This window comes from Chenopodium album, chromosome 6 (assembly GCF_948465745.1).
Source record: "Chenopodium album chromosome 6, dcCheAlbu1.1, whole genome shotgun sequence".
Taxonomy (NCBI): Eukaryota; Viridiplantae; Streptophyta; class Magnoliopsida; order Caryophyllales; family Amaranthaceae; genus Chenopodium; species Chenopodium album.
The window spans coordinates 75,732,027-75,753,994 of record NC_137839.1 but is presented as its reverse complement, the minus strand read 5'-3'; the positions used below and the strand labels follow the sequence as shown (position 1 = coordinate 75,753,994).

General features: G+C 36.6%; 2 protein-coding genes across 2 annotated transcripts; one reads left to right on the top strand and one right to left on the bottom strand.

Moving 5' to 3' along the window:
* The first annotated feature begins 320 nt into the window (after nt 1-320).
* Nucleotides 321-8,449, top strand: LOC145636355 (WD repeat-containing protein 55-like). Its single transcript, XM_081687891.1, has 16 exons — nt 321-471; nt 2,246-2,385; nt 2,473-2,505; nt 2,678-2,742; nt 2,845-2,932; nt 3,100-3,172; nt 4,021-4,127; nt 4,596-4,638; nt 4,746-4,802; nt 5,387-5,463; nt 5,697-5,745; nt 5,836-5,882; nt 6,013-6,086; nt 6,836-6,891; nt 7,292-7,427; nt 8,091-8,449. Exons 2-16 carry the CDS (start codon nt 2,291-2,293, stop codon nt 8,168-8,170), a joined length of 1,080 nt encoding a protein of 359 aa, XP_081544017.1. The 5' UTR covers nt 321-471; nt 2,246-2,290; the 3' UTR covers nt 8,171-8,449.
* Nucleotides 8,450-9,578: 1,129 nt separating this feature from the next.
* On the bottom strand, nt 9,579-21,612 carry LOC145636354 (nuclear-pore anchor-like). The gene is made up of 6 exons (XM_081687890.1): nt 21,099-21,612; nt 19,587-20,469; nt 14,498-16,974; nt 11,633-14,367; nt 10,010-10,083; nt 9,579-9,917 (listed from the first exon to the last, which is right to left on the bottom strand). The coding sequence occupies exons 1-4, from the start codon at nt 21,408-21,410 to the stop codon at nt 11,668-11,670; spliced, it is 6,372 nt and encodes a 2,123-aa protein (XP_081544016.1). The 5' UTR covers nt 21,411-21,612; the 3' UTR covers nt 9,579-9,917; nt 10,010-10,083; nt 11,633-11,667.
* Between the last annotated feature and the right edge of the window lie 356 nt (nt 21,613-21,968).

Sequence of the window (21,968 nt, the reverse complement as noted above, 5' to 3'; positions counted from 1 at the left end):
AAAAAATTGTGGTATTGGGTAGTATTAACATACCATGGTAGTGGGTAATACTTACTCCACTTCCATGTCCCCAAATTACTTTTACCATAATCATTTATTCACTCACTCACAATATTATATTACTCTTCTAAAACTCCGTGCAATCTCAAGTGGTGCAAATAAAAAAAAAAACAAACGGAGTAAAAATTTTACCTAAAAAAACGTGTTAACTTAAAAAAAAAGGAAAAACATCTTTTTTTTTTTTTTTTTTTTTTTTTATACTTACTTAGTAAAGGAGGTAATATTATATTCCGTGACGGACTCACCTTAGGTCACGGTGACCTTGAAAAACAAAAAAATAAAATAAAAACACACTCCTCTTTTCTTTTACGCTGCACCCCTTTGCTCTCTCTCCCACATTTTAAGCGTACTATAAATTCTGCATTGAAGCAGCTTCTGAGCTTTCTTTCCTCCATTGATACATCTTCTAAGGTAAGGTTTTATCTTTAAATCATTGAATATTTCGTATCAATTTTCGTAATATAGGGTTTACTTTCAATTTAAGTATAGTCAATTTAAGTATAGTCAATTTAGGGTTCATCTAAGGTGGACTATTGAACTTTTAGTTATATAATTACTCAAGTTATAAAACATTATAACTATTGATTTTGTACCTTGAATTTTTATATGTTCAATTTACTTTGATATTAGAGAATTTTATGCGATTAATTCGAGCCTAATTTTGATAATTGAATCAAATATGGTACTATTGCGTTGCAGGCCTTTGTTTGGTTCACTGATTTAATTAATTTGTTTGGTTCACTTAATTTTCAATTCAAAAATAATTCCCGTTTAACGGCTGAGTGTTTGAATTGATTCGATTACTAGAGGATAAATTATGACTGGAAAATGGGAATGATTTTGTTTTTGATTCATGGATTGGTTTACTGGGATTGGGTTCTTGTAATTGGAAGTCACCTGTTGGTGGGAAAAGCTCTAAAATACCGTGAGGCGTAAGCTCATGTTTCTACCAGTGAATATGAACTAAATACCATTAGATGTGTATTTATCTTTTTGGCAGAAATGAAAAGCTATTAAGTAATAGTAAATGTCCAGTTTTTATAAGGCGTTAACCTCTTTGCGTAAAATGTTGCCAAAATTTGTAATGTTGAGCTTAGAGTGAGCTTGAAGCTATTCAATCTTGATGAAGCACAAGCATTTTGATATTGGGGCAAGTTCATACTTCATAGTTGAAACTTGAAAGTAGAAAAACTCAAATGTTGGCAAGATAATGAAAACCATTCGAAGAAATTCAAAAGTGGCTCCTTGCATAAAATGTTTTAGAATTACACTGCACTAGAGCTTGAAGCTAGCTAGATGTTATTCAATATTGATGACACATTAGCTCTTCAATTTTGGGGTAAGTTCGTAGTTTGGAGTAGAATAAATCAAACAGCTGCAAGATAACGGAAACCATGAGATGGAAGTCAAAAGTGGCCGGAGTAACTAAAATTTCAGATTCTTCATTAGTGCAGAGTATAGATTTTTCTGCTAGTTCGTTCACCTCTGGCTGAATAAGAATGTTTATTCATGTTATTGTCCTTTTAGACCCCTCTCCCGCCCAGGAAAAGGTAGCATAATCATCTTACATGCAACCTTCTAAAAGTCATGTGGTGTGTCATTCTTTATGAACTTTTTCTTACCATTAGAGAACTAATGGGATGCTCCACTAATTTCCTCTTGGAGTCCTGGATACATTATTCTGTTAACATGAGTCCTTAATTTCTTTACTTTCTTTTCAATTATCAAATATCAATTTCACAATTCACTGCTATTCGCTTTACTTAATTTTCAGTATACTCAATTAGGGTTCTTCTTAGGTCAATTATTGCAATATTCTTTATAATTGATCAAGTTATGAAAGACTATTACGAGTGCTAGAATCTTGCAATTCATGTTCTTTTAGCAAGAAAAATTTAACATTATTTTTCATGCTTACTTTGATGGATTGAATTGAATTTGCAAAATTTTGTTTTTTTTTTTATTTATTATTTTTTTTTTTTAAAAAAAAAAATTTAAAAAATAAAAAAAATAAAAAAAAATAAAATTATGAGGCATCTAACAGCTAGAAAATTTGAATTAGTTTGAAGATTGCAAGGATTCGATATGATGCTGTTCTGTTAGCATAATTTAAGATTTTGAGCTACTAGACTAGGAAAGGTCCTTAACTCTTAAGGGTTTTTTTGACAAATTATTATTTGTATAGGAAACTGATACATAGCATAATTGTCAATTCATTGAGAAGGAAGGTATGGAGATAAAATTAGGGGACCACCCTTTTGACGTAGACTTTCATCCGTCGGATTCTCTTGTTGCAACTGGATTAATCAATGGTTACCTCCTATTGTAAGTAATTTTCCCTAGGCTCCATTTCTTTGCTGGTGTTTGTGATCAGTGTTTTGTCCACTCACTTGGTGGTTCCATTTTGTGTAGGTATCGTTATGCTGCTGAAGCAGAACCACAACGGTAGAATTTCGGGAATTTCTTGAGTGTGATATGTTGTTTTGAGTGTTGTAATTCTAGCCTAGTATGAAAAAAAGAAGAGGTGGGGGGGGGGGGGGGGGGGGTTATCCTTGTTATTTTTTTTCCTTAAGAAAAGGTAAATGTTGTAGTATGATATTGATTGCTACTCTTGCAGTTTGCTGAATGTTCGTGCCCACAAGAAGTCTTGTAGAACTACCCGGTTTATCAATGAGGGACGCGGTAATTAAATCCTTCGCCCCTCACCCCTTCCCCCCCCCCCCCCCCCTCTTCCTCCCCGCATCACAATGAATGGCCTTTAAATTGGTTGTATTGATGGTGCAGCAATTGTGACGGGATCCGCAGATTGCTCAATTCTTGCCACTGATGTTGAAACTGGAGCAAAGATTGCTCACCTTAAAAATGCTCACACGTGAGTCATCTACTTAAAGTTATTGGACTTTTTTGCATGTTTTTATATCCCAAACTAAAGCACTACTTTCCAAATTCCAAAATTTAAAATGGTACTGATTTTGATGTGTACTCTTAAGATAAAGGATATTGCTACGGTTCTTATTTTTGAAATCAAACATAATGCAGAGATGCAGTCAATAGTATAATCAATTTGACTGAAGCAACCATTGCCTCGGGGGATGATTCAGGATGTGTCAAGGTTCAAATTCACTTTCCCTTATTATCTTATATAGTATGTTGTATCCTCATATGACAGGATATTTTTGTTTCATGATGCATGTTCGATTGAAGTTGATAAATTAACCCAAAGTTAAAGAATCGTTGACTTGTTGTTGTGACTAGAAGCCCAGTACACATAAGATGTTGAAGCAAATGTTCATCTGCTTTACAGCAGCAATCAATTGTTCTTTTTTTATTTATAGTCATCATGAGTCTTGGTGCACATCTTTTAGGCTTTGTTTGGCTCATTATTAGTAAAGGAAAAGAAGAGAAAGGAAGGGAAAGGAAGGGAAGGGAAGGGAAGAGTAGGAATAGGAAGAGAAGGGAAATGAAGGTGATTTTATTTTCCAATATTTACAATGGTCTTCCGAATGAGCTGTAGGGTTCTAATTGGTCGAAATCTAAGAAATCTAATATATCCTGCTAATCCATCATTCTTTAGTGATATTTAAAAGACCAAGTTTATATGTTTAAATTGGTAAGTTAATCTCTTGATCTAAAAGACTGCTTAGGGGACAAATGTTATTATCAAAGGAAAATAGTTTTTTGCTTTGTGTTACACTCACTTAGTACATATTGGACACTCTGTCATGCTATTCCAACCCAGGACCTGTCTGTGTGTGTCTTAAGACTCATAAGTGTCGTTTCTGTTGGAAAGTGCTTCCGGAGGAACCAAAATGTGCTAACTGATCCAGCACACTTTTTTGTTGCTTCCTAGATATACATATTTATTATCCCTACCAATTTATCGACAAGTACGTTGCTTTATTGATGTTTTCTTTGGCTTCATCCTTATCACATTTCTTTTCATCATTTTTCTGTACATAGTTATGGGATACCAGGCAACAATCTTGCTGTCACACTTTTCAAGTTCATGAGGAATACATATCAGATATGACTTTTGCATCAGATTCGATGAGACTTTTGGCTACAAGGTAGTAAACTTCTCCATCTACTTTGACATAGTTGGGAAGTGTGACATTTTGTTGTTTGATGTTCTGCTACTTGTATCATTATGCACGTTTTTCCATGCATTGCTTTGACCCTAAAAATCTTTAGTTCTATATTTGTATAAATTATAATAATTGATACTACAATAAAGGGGTTCCCTAGCCCCTGCATCTAGGGTTATACGTAGCTTGCGGGTTGGGTCGGAGTATAATTGATGTTTATAGGAATTAGCTACTCTAGCTGCTCAATTTAATCAATACTATGATATGAAACTTATGAGCATATCTTGCATTAGAAAATACTTGGCTAGAAAATTGGTGTGTTGGGGATGTAAAGGCTGAAAGGAACAGTAACCAAGTGAATAGATCTTTTGCTCATAGGTGTAAAATTGTGTTGTATATCTTTATGTTGTGTATCTCTATTTTCTGACATGGTTTCTTTTGGTTTTCTAGCGGAGATGGTACTCTGTCTGTATGCAGTATCCGGAGTAATAAGGTACTTGTGTCTTGTTCAAGTGCTGATGCTCAGTTTATACTTCTAACGTGCTGTTTGATTTTGCATGAGTTTGATTCTTGTGCTCTATGTTTGTTGATGAATGGAAGGTCCAAGCACAGTCCGAATTTTGCGAGGATGAACCACTGTCTGTAGTCATAATGAAGGTATTTGTTATGTTCCTTTATTTTTATTGATTTATGTATGCTTGATCGTGTTCATGCTTCTGTAGTATTGTGGAGGTTGCATCTAGTAACTTGTCTTAAGATTACATATGATCTGAAATTGTAGAAGAGTTTCTATTGACAAACCATTATCAACATGCTAACAACTCCAAGTACGGTGGTCTCAAACCTTGACATAAGCTTTATGTGTCTTACACTCTAGCTGGCTAGGGGAAAGACAGTGGAAGGTAAAAGAATAACTAAAGAAGAAGTGGGGATTGAGAAATCATGGTGGTAATTACAAGCAGCAGATATTGTGTTTTACTTAAGTGGGTTCAAACACCTTCATAAGACCTCTAAGCACTTAATTGTAAGCCATTTCAAGGCATATACACATGTAGTTCTTCCACCTGTGTGCATGACCTACATGTAAAGCGAGTCTTCATAGGGCAATTGTCACTGCTTAGGAACCCGAACCTGGGCAATCTATCCATGACCAGGATGAAGCTTGGGTGAAATGGGGATGTGCATGATTTATTACCTGATTTTCTATGTTTCTACTCTAAATTGTGAGCCTATTTTCTCAGAATGGCAGGAAAGTTATATGTGGGACACAAAGTGGGACTTTGTTGCTATATTCATGGGGATTCTTCAAAGATTGCAGGTATGCTTTCTCATGCTTGATGGTTCAGGTTTTATTGTAGATGTTATAAACTATTTTAAGACTATTAACATATAGGTTCATATTTATGGTACCTTCAAAAAAATAGACATGGATATGGATTCCCTCTCGTAGTGTCTCCTCTTCATGCTTTCCCATCTAAGCTCTAAGATAAAGGATGCTTTTTCAATCATGGTTTATTTCCTTATCTTAAACTTGTGTACGTGTGTGTACAGTGATCGATTTGTTGATCTGAGCCCTAACTCAGTAGATGCTCTCTTGAAGGTGAATAAGCATTGCAAATTTACCTTTCATTTCTGTTCTTCTACTTTGGCCTGTTTCACGCTAATTTTTTGTCCTTTTACCTGATGTTAGTATGATGAAGACAGACTCATTACTGGATCATCTAATGGGCTCATCAGGTATATGATAGGTTTTTTGTTTGGACTCACCTCTGCGAAAGTTATGGCATGGCATGACATGAAGATTTTTTCTTCTGCATTATACTGCAATAACTTTTCATTTTTACGTATTGACTTTGATTTATTACAGTTTGGTAGGCATATTGCCCAACAGAATCATTCAACCCATTGCTGAGCACTCAGAGTATCCAGTTGAGCGTCTAGGTATGCTACCTCTGTGATCATCAAGAAGCTAGATACCTCTTATAGTTACTTAAGTTAGAGCATATATATTTAAATATAATTGAACCAAAAAAAATTATCTGATATAATACCTTTTCATGAAAAAAAATTGTCATGTACTCATGTATATTCATAATTAATAGTTGCATTCTCCCATCAGCCCATAAGGATCTGCATTGGGTGCCACTAAGAATGCCCTTCTTGAAGTGGGGGTATTTTTGACATCTATACATCTTGTAGAAATGTAACATTTCTTTTTGGATATCCCAAACTAGTATATGTGATTATTGATTCTAGACAGAAAGAATAAAGGGGCGTTTGGTTTGCAAAGTAGTTTGGGATTGGAATCAAGAATAAAACCAGGGTGATACATGGTTAGAACTTGATTCTTAATACCATGTGTTTGGTTTTGTTTGGAGATTAACATATTTTGTTTTATTTCCTGAAGGTATGGTATGAGCTATACCCGCCTTTCCTTGGTTTTAACCCCATACCTTGTGGATTTGAAGTATGGTTTAGAAATTGCAATTTCCATAAACAAACACTAGGTATGGATTTCACCCATTCTAAAACCATACCTCAAACCAATATTATGCTAAACAAACACCGCCTAATTGATTACAAGGACTGAGTATGGTTTGCACATTAGTTTCAGATCTCTTGAAATTTGTTGTATCCAATTCTGTATAACTCTAATATGACTAACTTATGATTTGTTTTTGATTTTGTAGCTTTTTCACATGATAAGAAGCTTCTTGGAAGTATATCTCATGATAACACATTAAAGGTTTGAACTCTTCCCTTGTCAACATCTTGTGTCACCTGCATGCATGTGGTAGCTATGCGTTTTATTCTTCCTTTATATGGTATAAGTTGTTGGTCTTAAGTTATTGGTCTCAGGAGATGGAACTTGTGCATCACCATTGAAATGTCAGATTTTTAAAAAAGACAAAACAAAATGAGATTTGTTTAAACTTTTCCCCTTTACCCTCCCAAATAAAACAATATGAATTTTGCTCTCCTTGTGCATGACCTGCATGTCTGACAAATATCTTGTTAAAGCTTTGTTTCAAATTTAAATATTTATTTTATCATACTTAGAAGGTAAGAATCATAACACAGTTGATTTACAGTTTCTACCTTTAGTTTTTGTGTTTTCTGTCAAGTCATTTAGTTTTACATTGTAGCTGTGGGATATGGATGAGTTACTACAAGGTCCTAGCACGGTGACAAGAAATGATACAGCTGCAGACAGTAATAGTGATAGTGATAGTGATAGTGATGGCATGGATGTTGATTCTGATCTTGCAAATGCTTCCAGAGGTAAAGTATACTCGAACATATAACAAACTTTTTTTTTTCTGCACTTTTTTGTTAAATTTGTTGAAACTGCATAGCTGTATTATTTCATCTTGAGTATTACATGTATGGGATTACATCCTTAAACAAACTAGATTATAGTTTTTTTGCTCTTGGTACCACGTATCTGGGAATTGGTATATTGAGATCTGATATATTGATAGCTATGAACATAAGACACCCAAAGGCAGCTGCATGGTCGGGCAGTGTTTGATTTGCTGAAACGCGCATAACTTTAAAAACACACAAATAAATTCTACCTTGGTTTTCAGCCAGGCTGACGTGAACCTGCACTTGCCAACACAGATTGAGAAGTAATACATAAATACCTAAACTTTATTGTTTTATTGATTATTTGAACTTTGATAAAAGCTTCTAGCTGAAAATAACACGTACTACATGTTCATACGTCAATTTCTCTTTTTCTTTTTTAATATTGATTGTTTGATGTGTATTTATTGTAATCCACTGACTTGATTAACAAAATTGCTTTGTTTCTTGTGTAAACATTAAGTCAATATATCCATGTCTGTTCAATTTTACTGGTTATCGTTCTCCCACGTCCACATATGCAACATAGATTGGTGATTGTTGAAAGTGCATCCTTTCGCTTCCGTTTTCTTTCAGGTACTAAGAGGAAGAACACTGGTACTGGCAACGGGAAAGCTTCAAGCAGTTCTTTTGGAAGTTTTTTCGAAGGTTTGTAACATTTTGCAGAATATCTGCAATGTGGACATATCAATCAGTGAATGTGTTGATGCCCCGCACTTGTCCTTAGATGTTGCTTTTGATGTGCGCGTCATGCTTCATATGGCAATTTTGTTAAGATTCTAAACTTTTTATTATAATTATTTTTCTTAAAATACTGTAGACTTTAATGGTTATAATTTTTTATCCGTCCAACTTTTTATGTAGTAAATCTGCTATTTTTGTAGTATTTTGGTCTTAAGTTCCCATTTAGGTTAATGTTATTTTCCTTTTCTTCACATCTGATAAAATCGAACTAGCTACATTTTCTCAAGTTCATTTCTCCAAATTAATAGATAGATATAATCATACGGTAAGCCTCTTACATTTAGCCAAGGAATTGTAAAGTTGCATTTCATATTGTGCTGACACTACCAAATAACTATTCATATAATTTACTTATATTATACTTCCGTTTAGTGTTGCATCTAAATTTTTGCTCTATTTGTTGTTTGTGTTTTTTTTTTTTTTTTTTTTTTTTTATATATATATAGCAATAGATGCTAAATATTAGAATTATTAATGTACAAAGTTCAGAATTAACAAGTGTAATAGTCAAGATGTTAAAAGACAAGAAAGATGGAAAATTTTCTCTCAAAAAAATGGAAAAGGTTCTCTTGAGAACTCGTGTCATGAATTTGAGCTACTTAAGAGCCTAAGACCATGATCTGCAACTAGACTATATTTACATGGTTTTTGAAATTTTATGATCTAGTTATATGACATTTGATATTTCATCAATAAAATAATATTAAGCAAATTAGCTAAAAGCCAATGATTACATAATTTAGATCTGCTAGAATATGCTGCAACTTTTGTTATCCAAAGTATTGGCTGGCATTGATACCCCAGATATTGATCACTGAAGAAACTCACCCACTACTTAAATTGGCTTTAACTTGTATATGAAAAATAACCAGTTTTCAAAGCTTGCATATAAAATTTGCATCATAAACTTAATACATAAACCAAGCTTTAACTTATGCAACCTAATTACACATGAGGTGCTCGTCGTCTTAAAGTTTGCAGTTTTCCCCATGTCCATACTTGTCTTGGATCATGCTGCTTCTCCAAGTTCGTTTACTTGGAAGTTGGAAGACTTCGTTAAAGTGTTTACTACATCCTAAAAGCTTTTTACAATTTTTCAAAAATACGGCATTGTTAAATTTTGAAGTTGTCCTTGGTTGACAGTATCGACACTAATAACTTGCACACATTCACAAGCTTTATAACTCCGAATTTTTAATTTAAAGCTAATCAATTTTTTAAAATACCATGACTTCAACATAATAGCAGAAAATCTACCAAAATTATATTGATACTTACACAATTCTAGTCTATGGTGCCCTGAAACTAATCACCTAAGCATAAAGCCATAAATTATACCCTTCCCCATTTATCTTAAGAATAATCAGTACCATGCAACATAATATTTGGCTAGATATGTTACAGAGCAACAAAATGTGCAAATAAGTTCTATGAACTCTTTGTGCCAAGTTTGACTTGCCATTCAAAAAGCATTCTTAGAACCCGAAACAAAAGTCGAGCAAAGTAGAGAAAGACTAAGAAAAATGGTGCTTGATGTTCTTGTAGTTGTAAGCTGCGACAAGTCCTTGTTGCCTACTCACTACATCTACACACAAGTAAATCCACGAATCTGTTCAAAAGCCATGGATCTTGCTTGAATATCTTTGTACATCTTTCTTCCTGTGGGTACAAAGAGAATAGTGTGAGCATATTACTGAGATACGGAACTTTCATCATATTAAAATAATCACCGTAGGAGGGATTAAAGCTACCTTCAAAGCAAATGAATCTCCTTTACAGCTCTCCTTCCCCTTTACTCTTTGATTGCATCAACTCAAACTTGCACCTGTCAACAGCAAACATTGGAAAAAAAGCATAAGATAATGTTAAACCCAACATAGTCCCGTTTTACAAAGATCTCACAAAAAAAAAAAAAAAAAAAAAAAAAAAACAGAGAGATGCAATATGTAATTAAATAAAATAAAGAATGATTTTTACACCTCCCATTCAAGAGCAGATTTGTTACTTTCACTGTTATCACAGAAACAATACATACACCCTTCACCAATGTTAATTTCCAAAAAAATCAACTTTTACTGATTTCATCTACCCAACATATTTTGCAAGACATGTCAATATTTAAAAGGGATCAGATGCAAGCACAAGATGTGTTTCAGTTCCTAACTTTATACTAACAAACCTCACAAATATCATACATGACGATTATTAGCCATCAAATAAAAAATAAATTAAAATAAAATTTAAAATAAAATTAAAAAAAAAAAAAAAAAAAAAAAAAAAAACAAGAGAGAGAGTATCATTCTAGTCCTAAGATCAGAAAATACTAAGATAATGTTTTGTGAGTTGAAGTTGAACTTCTTCAATTCAAATCCAGGAATTGAAATGCTAAATTAAATTGCAAATCAAGTGTTCGGAAAACAATAACAATTTTTATTCGACCATAGTACTTTGTAGCATTTCACTCACAAATGAAATCAGCTAGGATTGCAGAGGATAATTGAATAACATAAGTAATAGTTTACAAACTAATTATACTGTCAGGGACTAAGAAACTGGAAAATTCTCTCCAAAACAAAATAAGTAGGAATTTTAGGCAGTAATTTACACCTTTTTAACATAAAATAATATCTTTGTTTCTACGGTTCTTAATTTGCATACAAAATTAAGCCAATTGAAGAGAGAATGTTGATGTGGTGGGTGGACTGTATCACAATGTCTGACTGCAAGCTACCACTGGTGGGTTAGATATGGAAATTTCTACCAACGACATACTCAAATCTGTATTTAATTCTTTTAAATACAAGAAAACTCCAAAAGATGAGTAGGGACACAGGCTTAGTCTTCACAAGGAAAGCTCGGATACAGGCTGTGTATCTGACACCCAATGAAAAGGAAGAATGCAACAAAATTAAATGCCCTTTAAGAACAAGAACTGGGACAAGACTAGCCTATTTGAATACTACAATTTACTTTCATCAGTTAAACATCATATAGAATTTGGGACTGTGTTAAACTCAAATTTGTTAAACCTTGAAACTATGATGCCATAATTTAATTGGAGCCAATTACTGCTACGTTACTACCAAACAAAACAAAGCAAGAATTACAATCACTAGAGAGAAAGGAATGTTTTTACTAAAATTAAATCCACTTCCTAATGAAACCAACAGCTCAAAAGTCAAATTACCCCCTTTAAACATTATTCTAGGCTTTTTCATTAGTCCTCCTTTGATGAAACATTAATTGTATGCTTAGGTGATAGCTGTTCACAAGACAAAGTAGCCAGTACCAACAATCCTAATTCCTAAATTAACATGAAATTGAACTTTGGAAGGAGTAGAAAAATTACAAGCAGCAAGGAGATGAAAACTTACAGTTGGGGTGGCAAGAAATAAGGTAGCTTATAGTTTTAGCTTTGATCACCAGAACTTGGCCTACGCCCACCACCACGGCTACCTCGGGCACCTCGACTTCGTGTCGTTGGCACTCGCCCTCTCCTCGCAGCAGGAGGAGTGGAATCTGGTGCAGGGGAACGTCCAAGCCTAGCTGCAGCTCGCTCCTTAGCTCTTTCAGATATCATTATAGTTGTTGAGCTTGCTCTCATATGTGAAGGCTGAGTTGCTTCCTGACTAGCCATCACATTGGGACTATCTTCTCTGGAAATAGAAGATTCTACAGAACTCGGATTACCTTCAGCAACACTTAAACTAGGTTCACTGGTAAGTTCAGCATCCCCAGCAATTTGATCGTTGCCTTCAGTAGATTTATTTGAATCGTCAGCAACATCTTCAGCTAGTTCCCCTTCTTCAGTCTGATCATTAGCATTTGAAATCTCAGGAGAATTTGTTTCATTGACTTCTGCATTGACAGCAGCTACAGGATCATCATCATTTGGAGCTGGAGATGGGATTGAAGCTGCAGTTAAATGATCAGGCTGAACTTCAGATGCATCTTGAATTTCCACAGTAGCTGTGTCATCTCCACCATCAAGGTCAGAACCTTCAGGGAGCATTTCTCCTTCTTCTCTGTCAGCAACATCAGCCATCTGCTGATTAAAATCCTGGTCAGCCTGCAAATTTGATGAATCATCTAACATTAGATCAGCCTCACTTGGCTTCTCAGCATGCTCTTCATCAACGATTTCACAATCATTCTGTGCATCTGCTAACTTTTCCTCATCTGTATGATTAGATTCTCCAGGCTCCTTTCCAAGTCCTTGAAATTGTTCAAAATCATCCTTACCAAAATCAGAAGCTTCCTCAATAGAATCTTGAGGCAAGAAAGCAGCTGCATCAAGTAATTCTTCAACTGTTGGAACAACTTCAACATTATCAAGAGCAGCAGAGGTTGCTTGAACATCCTCTTGAACAGGTTCTAAGCCCTTGGACTTTTTAAGAGCAGGCGCAGGCAAATCAGAACTAGAATCTCCAGGCAAAGATGATTGCTCTTCCAGCTCAGAAGGAGATGGAGAAGCAGGGCGTTTCCGAACAAGAGGTTCACTGGACAAAGAGACAGAGGGCTGCGCTACCAAGCTAGGCTTCCCCACATTCTTGCCATCCAACTCTGACATTTCAACATCACGCTGGGCATCTTCAGATTTAAGAAGTCGAGGTCTAACCAACTTCCTCCCAGTTTTACGTGTTTCAACCATGGTTTTCATAACTCTCTTCTCTCTTTCTTCAGTTACTTTTGTGGGTGGGCAAGTTGCAGAAACCATGGATGAAATCGTACTCGAACCTTCAGCAGGGACTGCCTGAGAGCTACCAGCTACAGATGGAACTGGATCTGTGGCTGAAGAGTTACTAACAACAGCCTGGTTCCGTATGTCATTGAGGACTGAATTGGCTTCCCTTTCAAAGTTTTCAACAGCCAACACATATGCAGAGGCCATATCATCCAAGGTAGTTCCAGATAAAAGCTGTACCACTGAAGTACCCTCGGGAAGGCTGTCCTTCGCATTTTTGAGCTTTTCAAGCTCATCTGAAATCTTCTTCAGTGCCTCCTGATGCTTGCCCCATTCATTTTCGAACTTCTCTTTTTCCTGTTTAACAATACCAGCTTTTGTAGTAATAACTTTCTCATAGTTCATACGCCTACCTTTTTCTTTCTTGGTATCTTCTCTCAGTCTACCCACAGTATTTTCCAAGATCTGTATCCTGGCATCCTTTTCTCTCGCTGCTGGGTCAGCAGGGGTGTCTCCTGTGGATTTCTTCTCCTGACGAAGATCCTCCAACTGTTTGGAGATAGCTTGCTTCTCTTTGCTAGCTTCATCCTTCTCCTTGTTCAGCATTTCCTTTTCTTTTGCCCATGATTCTCTTTCTTTTAAAAGTGCTTCCCTCTCAGTCAAAAGTGATTCCTTCTCTCTGGAAAGTGCTTCCTTCTCTTTGGAAAGTGTTTCCTTCTCTTTGGAAAGTGCCTCCTTCTCTTTGGAAAGTGCTTCCTTCTCCCTCAAAAGCATATCAATCCTTCGTTTATAAGGAAGAAAAGCCTTCTTCTTATGATCCGCATCTAATTTCAAATTAGCCTCTGCTAGAGAAAGGCGGTTCTCCTTTTCAGTTAGGTCCAGTTTGATTCGTGAAAGGTCTTGCTCTAATTTTGTTATTATTTCTTCTTTCTGAGATACAAGTTTTCTCGTTTCTTCTATCATAGCATCCTTTTCCCTCAGACTGGCCTGCAATTGCTCGACCTCACTTCTCAGTCGATTATAGTCCTCTAAATCAAAGCTTTTAGATTTTTCAAGCATATCAGAAATCCTGCTTTCCAAAAGCTCTTTCTCTTTCTTCTGCAATTCATTGTCTTTCTTGAGGGCTTCAGCTTCTAGTTCTTTCTCTCTAAGAAGGTTTTGTATATTATCAGCCTCAGCTTTAGTATTTTGCGCAACTTCCCGCAACTTCTGGCACTCCTCAAAGTTATACCTGTTCTCCTCTCGAAGTTGCATGTTGCTCTCCCGCAGCAAATTCATTTCGCTCACCTGAAGTTTCAAGGCCTTGAACTCATCCTCTGAGAACATCAAATTTCTTGAACTTGACCGCTCAGCACTACGTGACGCTTCTGCTGCCTCAGCTGCCTTTAGAGCTCTTTCAAGTTGAGACTGCAGACGCATTTTCTCCTATTTCCAAAGATATCATAGTATGTTTAGCAAAATAAATGACTTTCCATCAAAGACACATAAAAGGCTAGAAAAAATGAAATCGATGAATAAACACGAAAAATCAAACATTTAGGGATAGCTGGCAAACCTGTTTTAACAATGAAATCTCAGTTTCTGCTATCTCCTTTGAACGCCGGAGATAGCTAACTACACTGTGCAAGCCATCATCACTTAATGAATCGGCACCAACACCTGCAGAAGTTACTCCACCGGCGTCTTTCCCAGCTAATTTCATGTGCATTGCCTCAAGTTGACAGTGCAGGACTTTATTTTGATCATTAAGCTCATCATATTTCTTTGCAACTTCACTCCTTGACTTCTCCATCTCTGACTTCTCCAAATCCCACTTTGACTTGAGCTCGTCATTCTCAGATTTGTAAGCAGCAACAGTTTTTCGAAGTTCGGATGCTTCCTCCTGAAGTGAAGCCAAAGCTTGTGAGGTCTTTGTCAGCTCCTGTATAGTTTCAGATTGTAACATAACCTGTCTTTCATAATTAGCTTGAGCTGCAAGTGCTCGTTGATGCTCCCTCTCCAGATCATTTTTCAAACCAGTAACATGGACTTCCAGAGCCTCAAGCTGAGAAACTTTATTTAAAGTTTCTTCCTTCAAGCAGTTAATTTCTGCAAAAGCAGATGCAAGAGCTTCATCTTTCTGAGCAGCTACAGAGGCCACTTCTTCAGACTTCAAACTAGATTCATTTTCAAGTTCATGAACCCGATCTCTGAGTGACTGAATTTCTGCTTCAAGAGTCTTCTTCATTTGTTCAGTCTCAATTCTGAAGTTATCATGAGCACCTTCCATCTGTTTCAACGCAGCATCATTCACTTCTGCAATGCTCTTATACTGAAGCATGTGGTCTTTGCTGGCTTGAACTTCTGCTTTTAACCGTTCAATTTCTTCCCTGAACCCTACATCCCCTAAGCTCTCAGTTGCTGCAGATGACGAAGGTTTCAACCCACCGTCTTGCTCAGCAACCTTATATTCAGAGGATTTCAAATTTCTTTCAAGATCAGCACATCGTGCCTCAGCCACAGCAGCCCTGGCCTCAGCAGCTGTAACAGCTTGCAATGCTGCGGCTAATTCTTTACCCAAATTTTCAATTTGTCTCCTGCCATCTTTAATAGTGTGATCATGATCCAGTGAAAGAGTCTGGACTTTGATTTTTTCCTCCTGAAGCTCCTTCTTGGCCTCAGCCCATTCTCTTTCAATCTTTTTTATGTATTCTTCCTGCTTCCGCCTCTCTTCAACTCTGGCTTCCTCATGAGCTTGCTCTGTACTTTGTATGGTATCCAAAGTAGCTTGGAGTCTATACACCCTCTTAGACAAATCTTGAACTTCATCCTGAGCTCTTTTTTCAGAGTTCAAAAGCAGTTCCTTTTCATGCTTTAGAACAGAAAGTTCCATGTTCAATTTCCGCGAGAGCTCCTCAGCTGTGTTCACATATTCAGCAGCTTCACGCAGCTTCTTTTGGTAGTCAACTATGAGCTGAGAGAACTCGACATTCCGTGATAAAACTCCATTCATTTCCTGCCTTTGATTATCAAATTCTTTCATGAACCTCTCAAGTTTCTCTTGGGCAAAATTTTCTCCTAAGGCAAACTTATCTCTCTCAGAACGCAAGGTTATGATTTCAGCTTTCCGATTAGCTAATTCATCTTCAAGGCATCGCAGACGTTCACTGGCCTGCTCTTGAACCTTCTTTGTGGCTTCCTGGGAGCCTTCTAGAAGCAGCATGAAGTCCTTCCTGCCATCTGAAGGAGGTGGTTCAATAGATACAGGTTGGGAAGAAGAGCGGAGTCTATACTCTTCCTCATACAATCTCCTGTACATAGCCACAGACGAGTGAAGTGAGTCAATCATTTGTCTTTGCTCTTCAGCTCTTTCCAGAACTGCAGCAACTTTAGAAGCTGCTTCCTCCTTGTGCTTCTGAAGCTCCTCCTCATATTGTTCCTTTAGCTGCATTTCTTTATTCTCAATATCATCAGATAGACTTCGTACTAAGCTGCGAAGCTTGGCATTTTGTTCAACCAAGCCCTTAATATCCTTAATAGAGAGCAAGTGCTCAGAAATAACCTTCTGAGTGCCAGATTCATCGTCAATGTCAGACAAAGGACAGGCAATATCATCATTCAGGTACTCATGGCTATCAAGTCCACAACGCAGTTGAACATCACGGCATTCTTTTAAAAGGATGGTAACCTGAGTCTGAAGATCCCTAATCTCCTTCTGTGCATATTTATACTCACGCTCATGCTTTTTTACTTCTGCCTTCAATTCACGGATAACTTTATCCAAATTGGATTGCTCTGAAAGAGATTGTTGCAGCTTCTGATTCATCACAGCATAAGCTTCAGCCATCCTATCATGTTCTGCTCGTTCATCCAAGATGACAGAAGCCTTCTCCTCTATTTCAAGAAGAACCCGCTCCAAAATAGCTTGAGTTTGCTTTCTGCCTAACTGCTCATGTCGCAATGCATCTGCAGCTTCCTGATATTTAGTGTACATCTTAGCTAAACTCCAACCTTCCCGGAGTAGGGACGCTGCTAGAGCTGTTCCTGAGACACCTTTTAACCAAACATTATAATCAGTACACAAGAGACTCAGCAGCAATATGGAACATACCATGACAAAAAGAAATGATAATTATTCACCAAGAAATACACAATGTGCACATTCAAGTAAATTGGAGACCTGGTAGCAAAATTGAGCATACCTTGACAAACAGAAATGATCATTCTTCACCCAATAAATACACAATGAACAATAATTAAGTAAACTGCAAATGCACATTAAGAATACAATAAATTAAATTTGATATAACTTTCCTTTGAAATACTAGTTTCAGTGCCCACACTGTAATTCATTCAAACTTGCTCCATGCTAACAGAATATTAAAAGAAGTTTGGAGACATTAACCAAATAACCCAAATGGATGCAAATGAACTAACAAACCACACCCACTAATACTCATCGCATTAACTTGACGGTGCGTTGGTAACCGGTCATAAACAATGGTAATGACAATGAATTTGTATGTAAATTTGGAAAGTAAATCAATGTTCATTCCCATGATCATTCAAGATGAGTCCCATATTGTTTATTTTTTGTGATGGAATCACCTATCAAGGTCTATACACGAAGAAGGAAAGTCCACCAAGGTCAAGAAGGAGCAGCAGCAGGGAACACTCCTCTACCTCAAGATAATTCTAATTGAGTAGAGGACAAATCTAATTAAGAATGAAGGAAGGAAAGAAAGCAAAGCTAGTTTCTTTGTGCTTGTTTATGTTTTTCTAGTTTAGTCTAGTATCACATGTTAGGCTCTAAGGTCACTTTGACCATTCTAGTATATGTAGTATGTTTTGTATTATGGGAGGGCATCCAGAAATTTGAGAGTAAACACATGAGAGAGTGGTGGCCTAAAGCTACTTAGAGAGTCATAACCTCAAGTTATGTTTATCCCTTGTAATTCGAATTCTGTCAATTGAAAATCATCAAGCTTTCTGCCTTCTTATTACTTGTGAGTGTCATTTACAATCAATCGGGCTTAGTCCATAACATTTTTCTTCCTAAATCCCATTCCCACCTAATAACACCTTCAAGTGGTAACGGATGGTAATGGAAAAACATACAGAAAACATATGCTTGGGGATGAGATTGGGTTCCAATGGATAATAACAGGTTTTTTCCATATTATATTACACTTAAAATTCATTCCCATTACCGCAATTTATTTCCGGCTATCTAAGAGGCCATAATTGGAATATATATATATATATATATATAATGCCTCTTCTATACTCCTCACTTTTAAGTTTTAACAAAAAATAAAAAAGATAGTTGATGGTTGAATGATGCAACACTAGTACACTACGCTATGCATGTTGAGGCATATTTATGGTTAAGACAAGAGAGAGAGTCTGCAATGACAGATTCTCACAAGAGTCAAAATGAAACGTCGATGATAAGGTGAAGAATTGATTGAGGTGGCTAGGGCATAACTATGCCAACATCAGGAGATGGGAATCATGGGATGTCAGCCCAAATAATAGTGTTGGGAGAATGGAAATATTAGTAGAAACCAAGGATGACCAAGATGGAAGGGCCAAGGGGAGCAAATGACATGAAATTATTGGTGTCCAAGATCACATCTCAGTAGACAGAAATGGAAGAGTCACATGAGGGACAAATGAAGATGCCATCAGGTCTATGTGAGCGACTCATGGTGATGATCTTTTGCAATTAAGACCAGTCATTCTTGTAGTATTCATGAAAACCAATAAGCCCCGTCGTGCTTGACTAACTTTGACTAATTCCAACTAAGTCATGTACAAAATAGTTCAGTATGTTAAATAAGTTTAGGCTATGTCTGAAACAATACCTGAAAAGAGACTTGAAACAAATAAGCTAAGTGAAAGTGATAAGATAGTTAATTACATCAGTTTTTATCGTAGCTTAAACTTTCTAAAGATATTTTTCGAATTTAAGAACATTTCAGCACCTATTTTTCCCTTTTTTTTTTTTTGAGATGGTACTCAAGGTAACATCTCAATTTAAGGGCGTGTTCGGCAAAATATAGCGGCAAAATATAGGGTGTAGGTAGTTGTTAGCTGTCAACGCTGTTAGCTGTGAAGATAAATAATTTAGATATAAGTGTTCGGTAAAGTAGCGGTTGACTAGTTGTTACATATAAAAATTAATATTTTATTTTTAAAACTATAGATTAAATTTTCAACAGCTATCTCTAATTTCAAAAGCTAATCATTATAACTTTTCATAAAAGCTACCTCCACCACTAAAAGTTACCCTAACCACTACCTTTGTCAAACACTCACATTTTTTGTTAAGTAGTGGTTTGAATTGGTCAAACCACTAAAAGCTACTCAAAAGCTAATGCCGAACATGCCCTAAGTCCATTTTATCACCTTAATATTTACTTAAGGTGCTTGCCAAAAAAATTCTAATCATTTAAGATGCCTTAAGTTTTCATCACCTTATCATTTAAGGTGCCGAAAAATGTTGCCAAACATAGCCAAGATCAAACAAGATGAATATTGATGAAGTTCATATGCAAACAAAAAAGAGTCACATATAATGACTTAAGACCAATTCAGCTGCTGATGGTACCAAATGGAAAAATTCATCTCAATATAGAATAAACAACATGATTGAGTGATACCTGCTGGGACATGAGGTACAATTGCTAGATTATCTCCAGTAAAATCATTTGTGTTGGAAGGATATGTCAACCGTTCGGTGGTAAAGCTACTCAAAGGGAGAATATCCAGCTCGTTCTCTCTTCTACTTGATTCAAGTTCGGCTTCACATTTTTCAAGTTTCTCCTTCAACTCTGCAGACACCTTTTCCACCTCCTTCCTAGCAGCAGTTTCCTTCTCAAGCTTGTCTTTGTAATCACTTTCAACTTGACTTAAATGTGTTTCCAAAGCCTTTATCACACCCTCCAACTCTCCAGCCTTTTTGGACCACTCCTCAGAACTTTCCTTGTACAGATCAGCAAGTTTGGAAACTGTTGAAATTTCTGCTGCATATTGTTGCTCGGAAGCAGAAGCATCATCTCGGGCTGAACATAATTCTCGATGCAAATTTTCTACCTTTGATTCAAGCTCTCTGACCATCTCCTTATGCCTACTCAAAGAACTAGAGCATTCGTTGTACTGCTTTTCCATATCAGCTAATTTCATCGAATAATCTGCCTCCATGTCTGCACATTTCCTACGCTGCTCCAGCAAACTATCAACTTTTGCTGTCAATTCCTCATTAAGCCAAGTGTTGTGCTTTTCAATAAGCTCCTTCTCTCGCGATAGTTTGTCACAGTTAGCCTTACAGCGCATCAACTCTGCCTCAAGCTCACTCAACTTAGCTTCCCTCTGGGAAGAACGTTCTGTCAAGCTTGTAATCTTGTCATGATAACTCTTGATAGTAGCCTTTTTCTCACTGATCTCTTCATCCCTCACTCCTACTAATTCCACTACTTGCCTCTTTGAATTTTGCAGCTCCTTCACCTCTATTGATAGCCTTTCAATCTCTCCATCTTTTTCGATCTAAGACAAGAAACAATCAAGCGAAATCAGAAATGTCCTAAATCAGCAGCAATGGCAACAGCACAATTTTTGCATTGCCATTTAACCAACTCTCCCATTACTTCATTTCAAATTACACTTAGCGAAATACAAAAAGTATATACTTACATATACCCATGTCAAAGGAGGAAATTGGAAATTGAGTTCTATGCAATCACATGATCAAGAAGAGCATAAACAATATACATAGTAGAACAAGTATAAACCATACGAAGTACTTGCAAAATTTAAGAAAATCGACTCACTTCCTACATCATCGATATACCGAGTTATCTAGTATGCTATCGAATCAAAATGAATCGCCTTCGAATTTCAGCTGCCTCTACTAACTAACCCTTATTTATGTCTACATTTTCACTAAACATGCTTGCTATTTTCCACGATTATCAATACTAAAATTACTAAAAAGAAATCCAACTTCAATTTCTCTCAGCTGTAACCATAATCCAAACCCTAATTAGCGAAAAAATCAACACAAAATCGCATAATAATAGCAATAAATTCAGAAACAACATTAAATCCAAATATCACAACATAAATTACAACTAATTACAACAACAAGAACAAAAAAAAAGGTGTGTTTAACTTACGAATTTAAGATGAAGCTGATGTTTATCAGACTGAACTTGAGCAAGCTCCGAAACTCGTTGCAGCAAATTAGAATCAAGCTCCGAATAGCGAGTTTCGAGTGCAGAGAACTCGGACGACAGTGAAAGGTATTTGTGCTCAAGGAGCGAGCAAGTCTGCTCGGCAGTAATGGAGGCGGCATCGGCTTCGGCTTTGACGGTCTCGAGGTTGGCGTAGAGGTCGCGAATGTAGGAATCCGCCTTCTCCGCCACCGCAGAAGCGTCGCCGGAGGCTTTGAATCGCTCGAATTCGTCGTCGGAGAGGAATGACGGCATGATTGATGCTTGCAAAATCGGAAATTATTGGAAATTAGGGTTTTAGAATGATGGAATTTGGGGGTGAGATTTGGTTGAGAGTTTTCTGGGATCGAACATTTGGGAGGAGGAAAGAATGGAGGAGGAGAGAGAGAGCGGGAGAAGAAGTGTAAGGGTTTTGCGAAGAAGAGATTTTTGAAAGATGAATTTTGTATTGGAATATCAAGTTCTTTGATTTAGGTGTTGCTAGTTTGCTACACTTGCTAATGGTCATTTGGTCAAGCGGGTTTATCGATTACTACATCAAGTATGTTCATATTAATTGACCTCAATTCTTACGGTTTTTTTTCTCCGATATTTGCGGGGTGAGAGTGAGGGGGAAGGGTAAAGGATTCTCACTCTCAAAGTGTCACTAGTCCTCAACCTCAAGATTAGAAGGTGACAATCTTATCACTAGACCAAGGTTAGCTTGGTATTTGGTTATGCCTGTTAGGACTATATAGTGTATATGATGTCTTCAAAAAAAATATAGCATATATGATAACATTATTTTTCTTTTGAAATTGTTGTTTAATGTTA

Coding starts and splice junctions, on each gene's coding strand:
- LOC145636355 (XM_081687891.1), top strand. CDS start 2,291: ATGGAGATAAAATTAGGGGACCACCCTTTTGACGTAGACTTTCATCCG. Junction 4,128..4,595: donor ATGAGACTTTTGGCTACAAG/GTAGTAAACTTC, acceptor TTGGTTTTCTAG/CGGAGATGGTACTCTGTCTG. Junction 5,746..5,835: donor CAGTAGATGCTCTCTTGAAG/GTGAATAAGCAT, acceptor ACCTGATGTTAG/TATGATGAAGACAGACTCAT.
- LOC145636354 (XM_081687890.1), bottom strand. CDS start 21,410: ATGCCGTCATTCCTCTCCGACGACGAATTCGAGCGATTCAAAGCCTCC. Junction 16,975..19,586: donor TGTACCTCATGTCCCAGCAG/GTATCACTCAAT, acceptor TTTGGTTAAAAG/GTGTCTCAGGAACAGCTCTA. Junction 14,368..14,497: donor AGATTTCATTGTTAAAACAG/GTTTGCCAGCTA, acceptor CTTTGGAAATAG/GAGAAAATGCGTCTGCAGTC.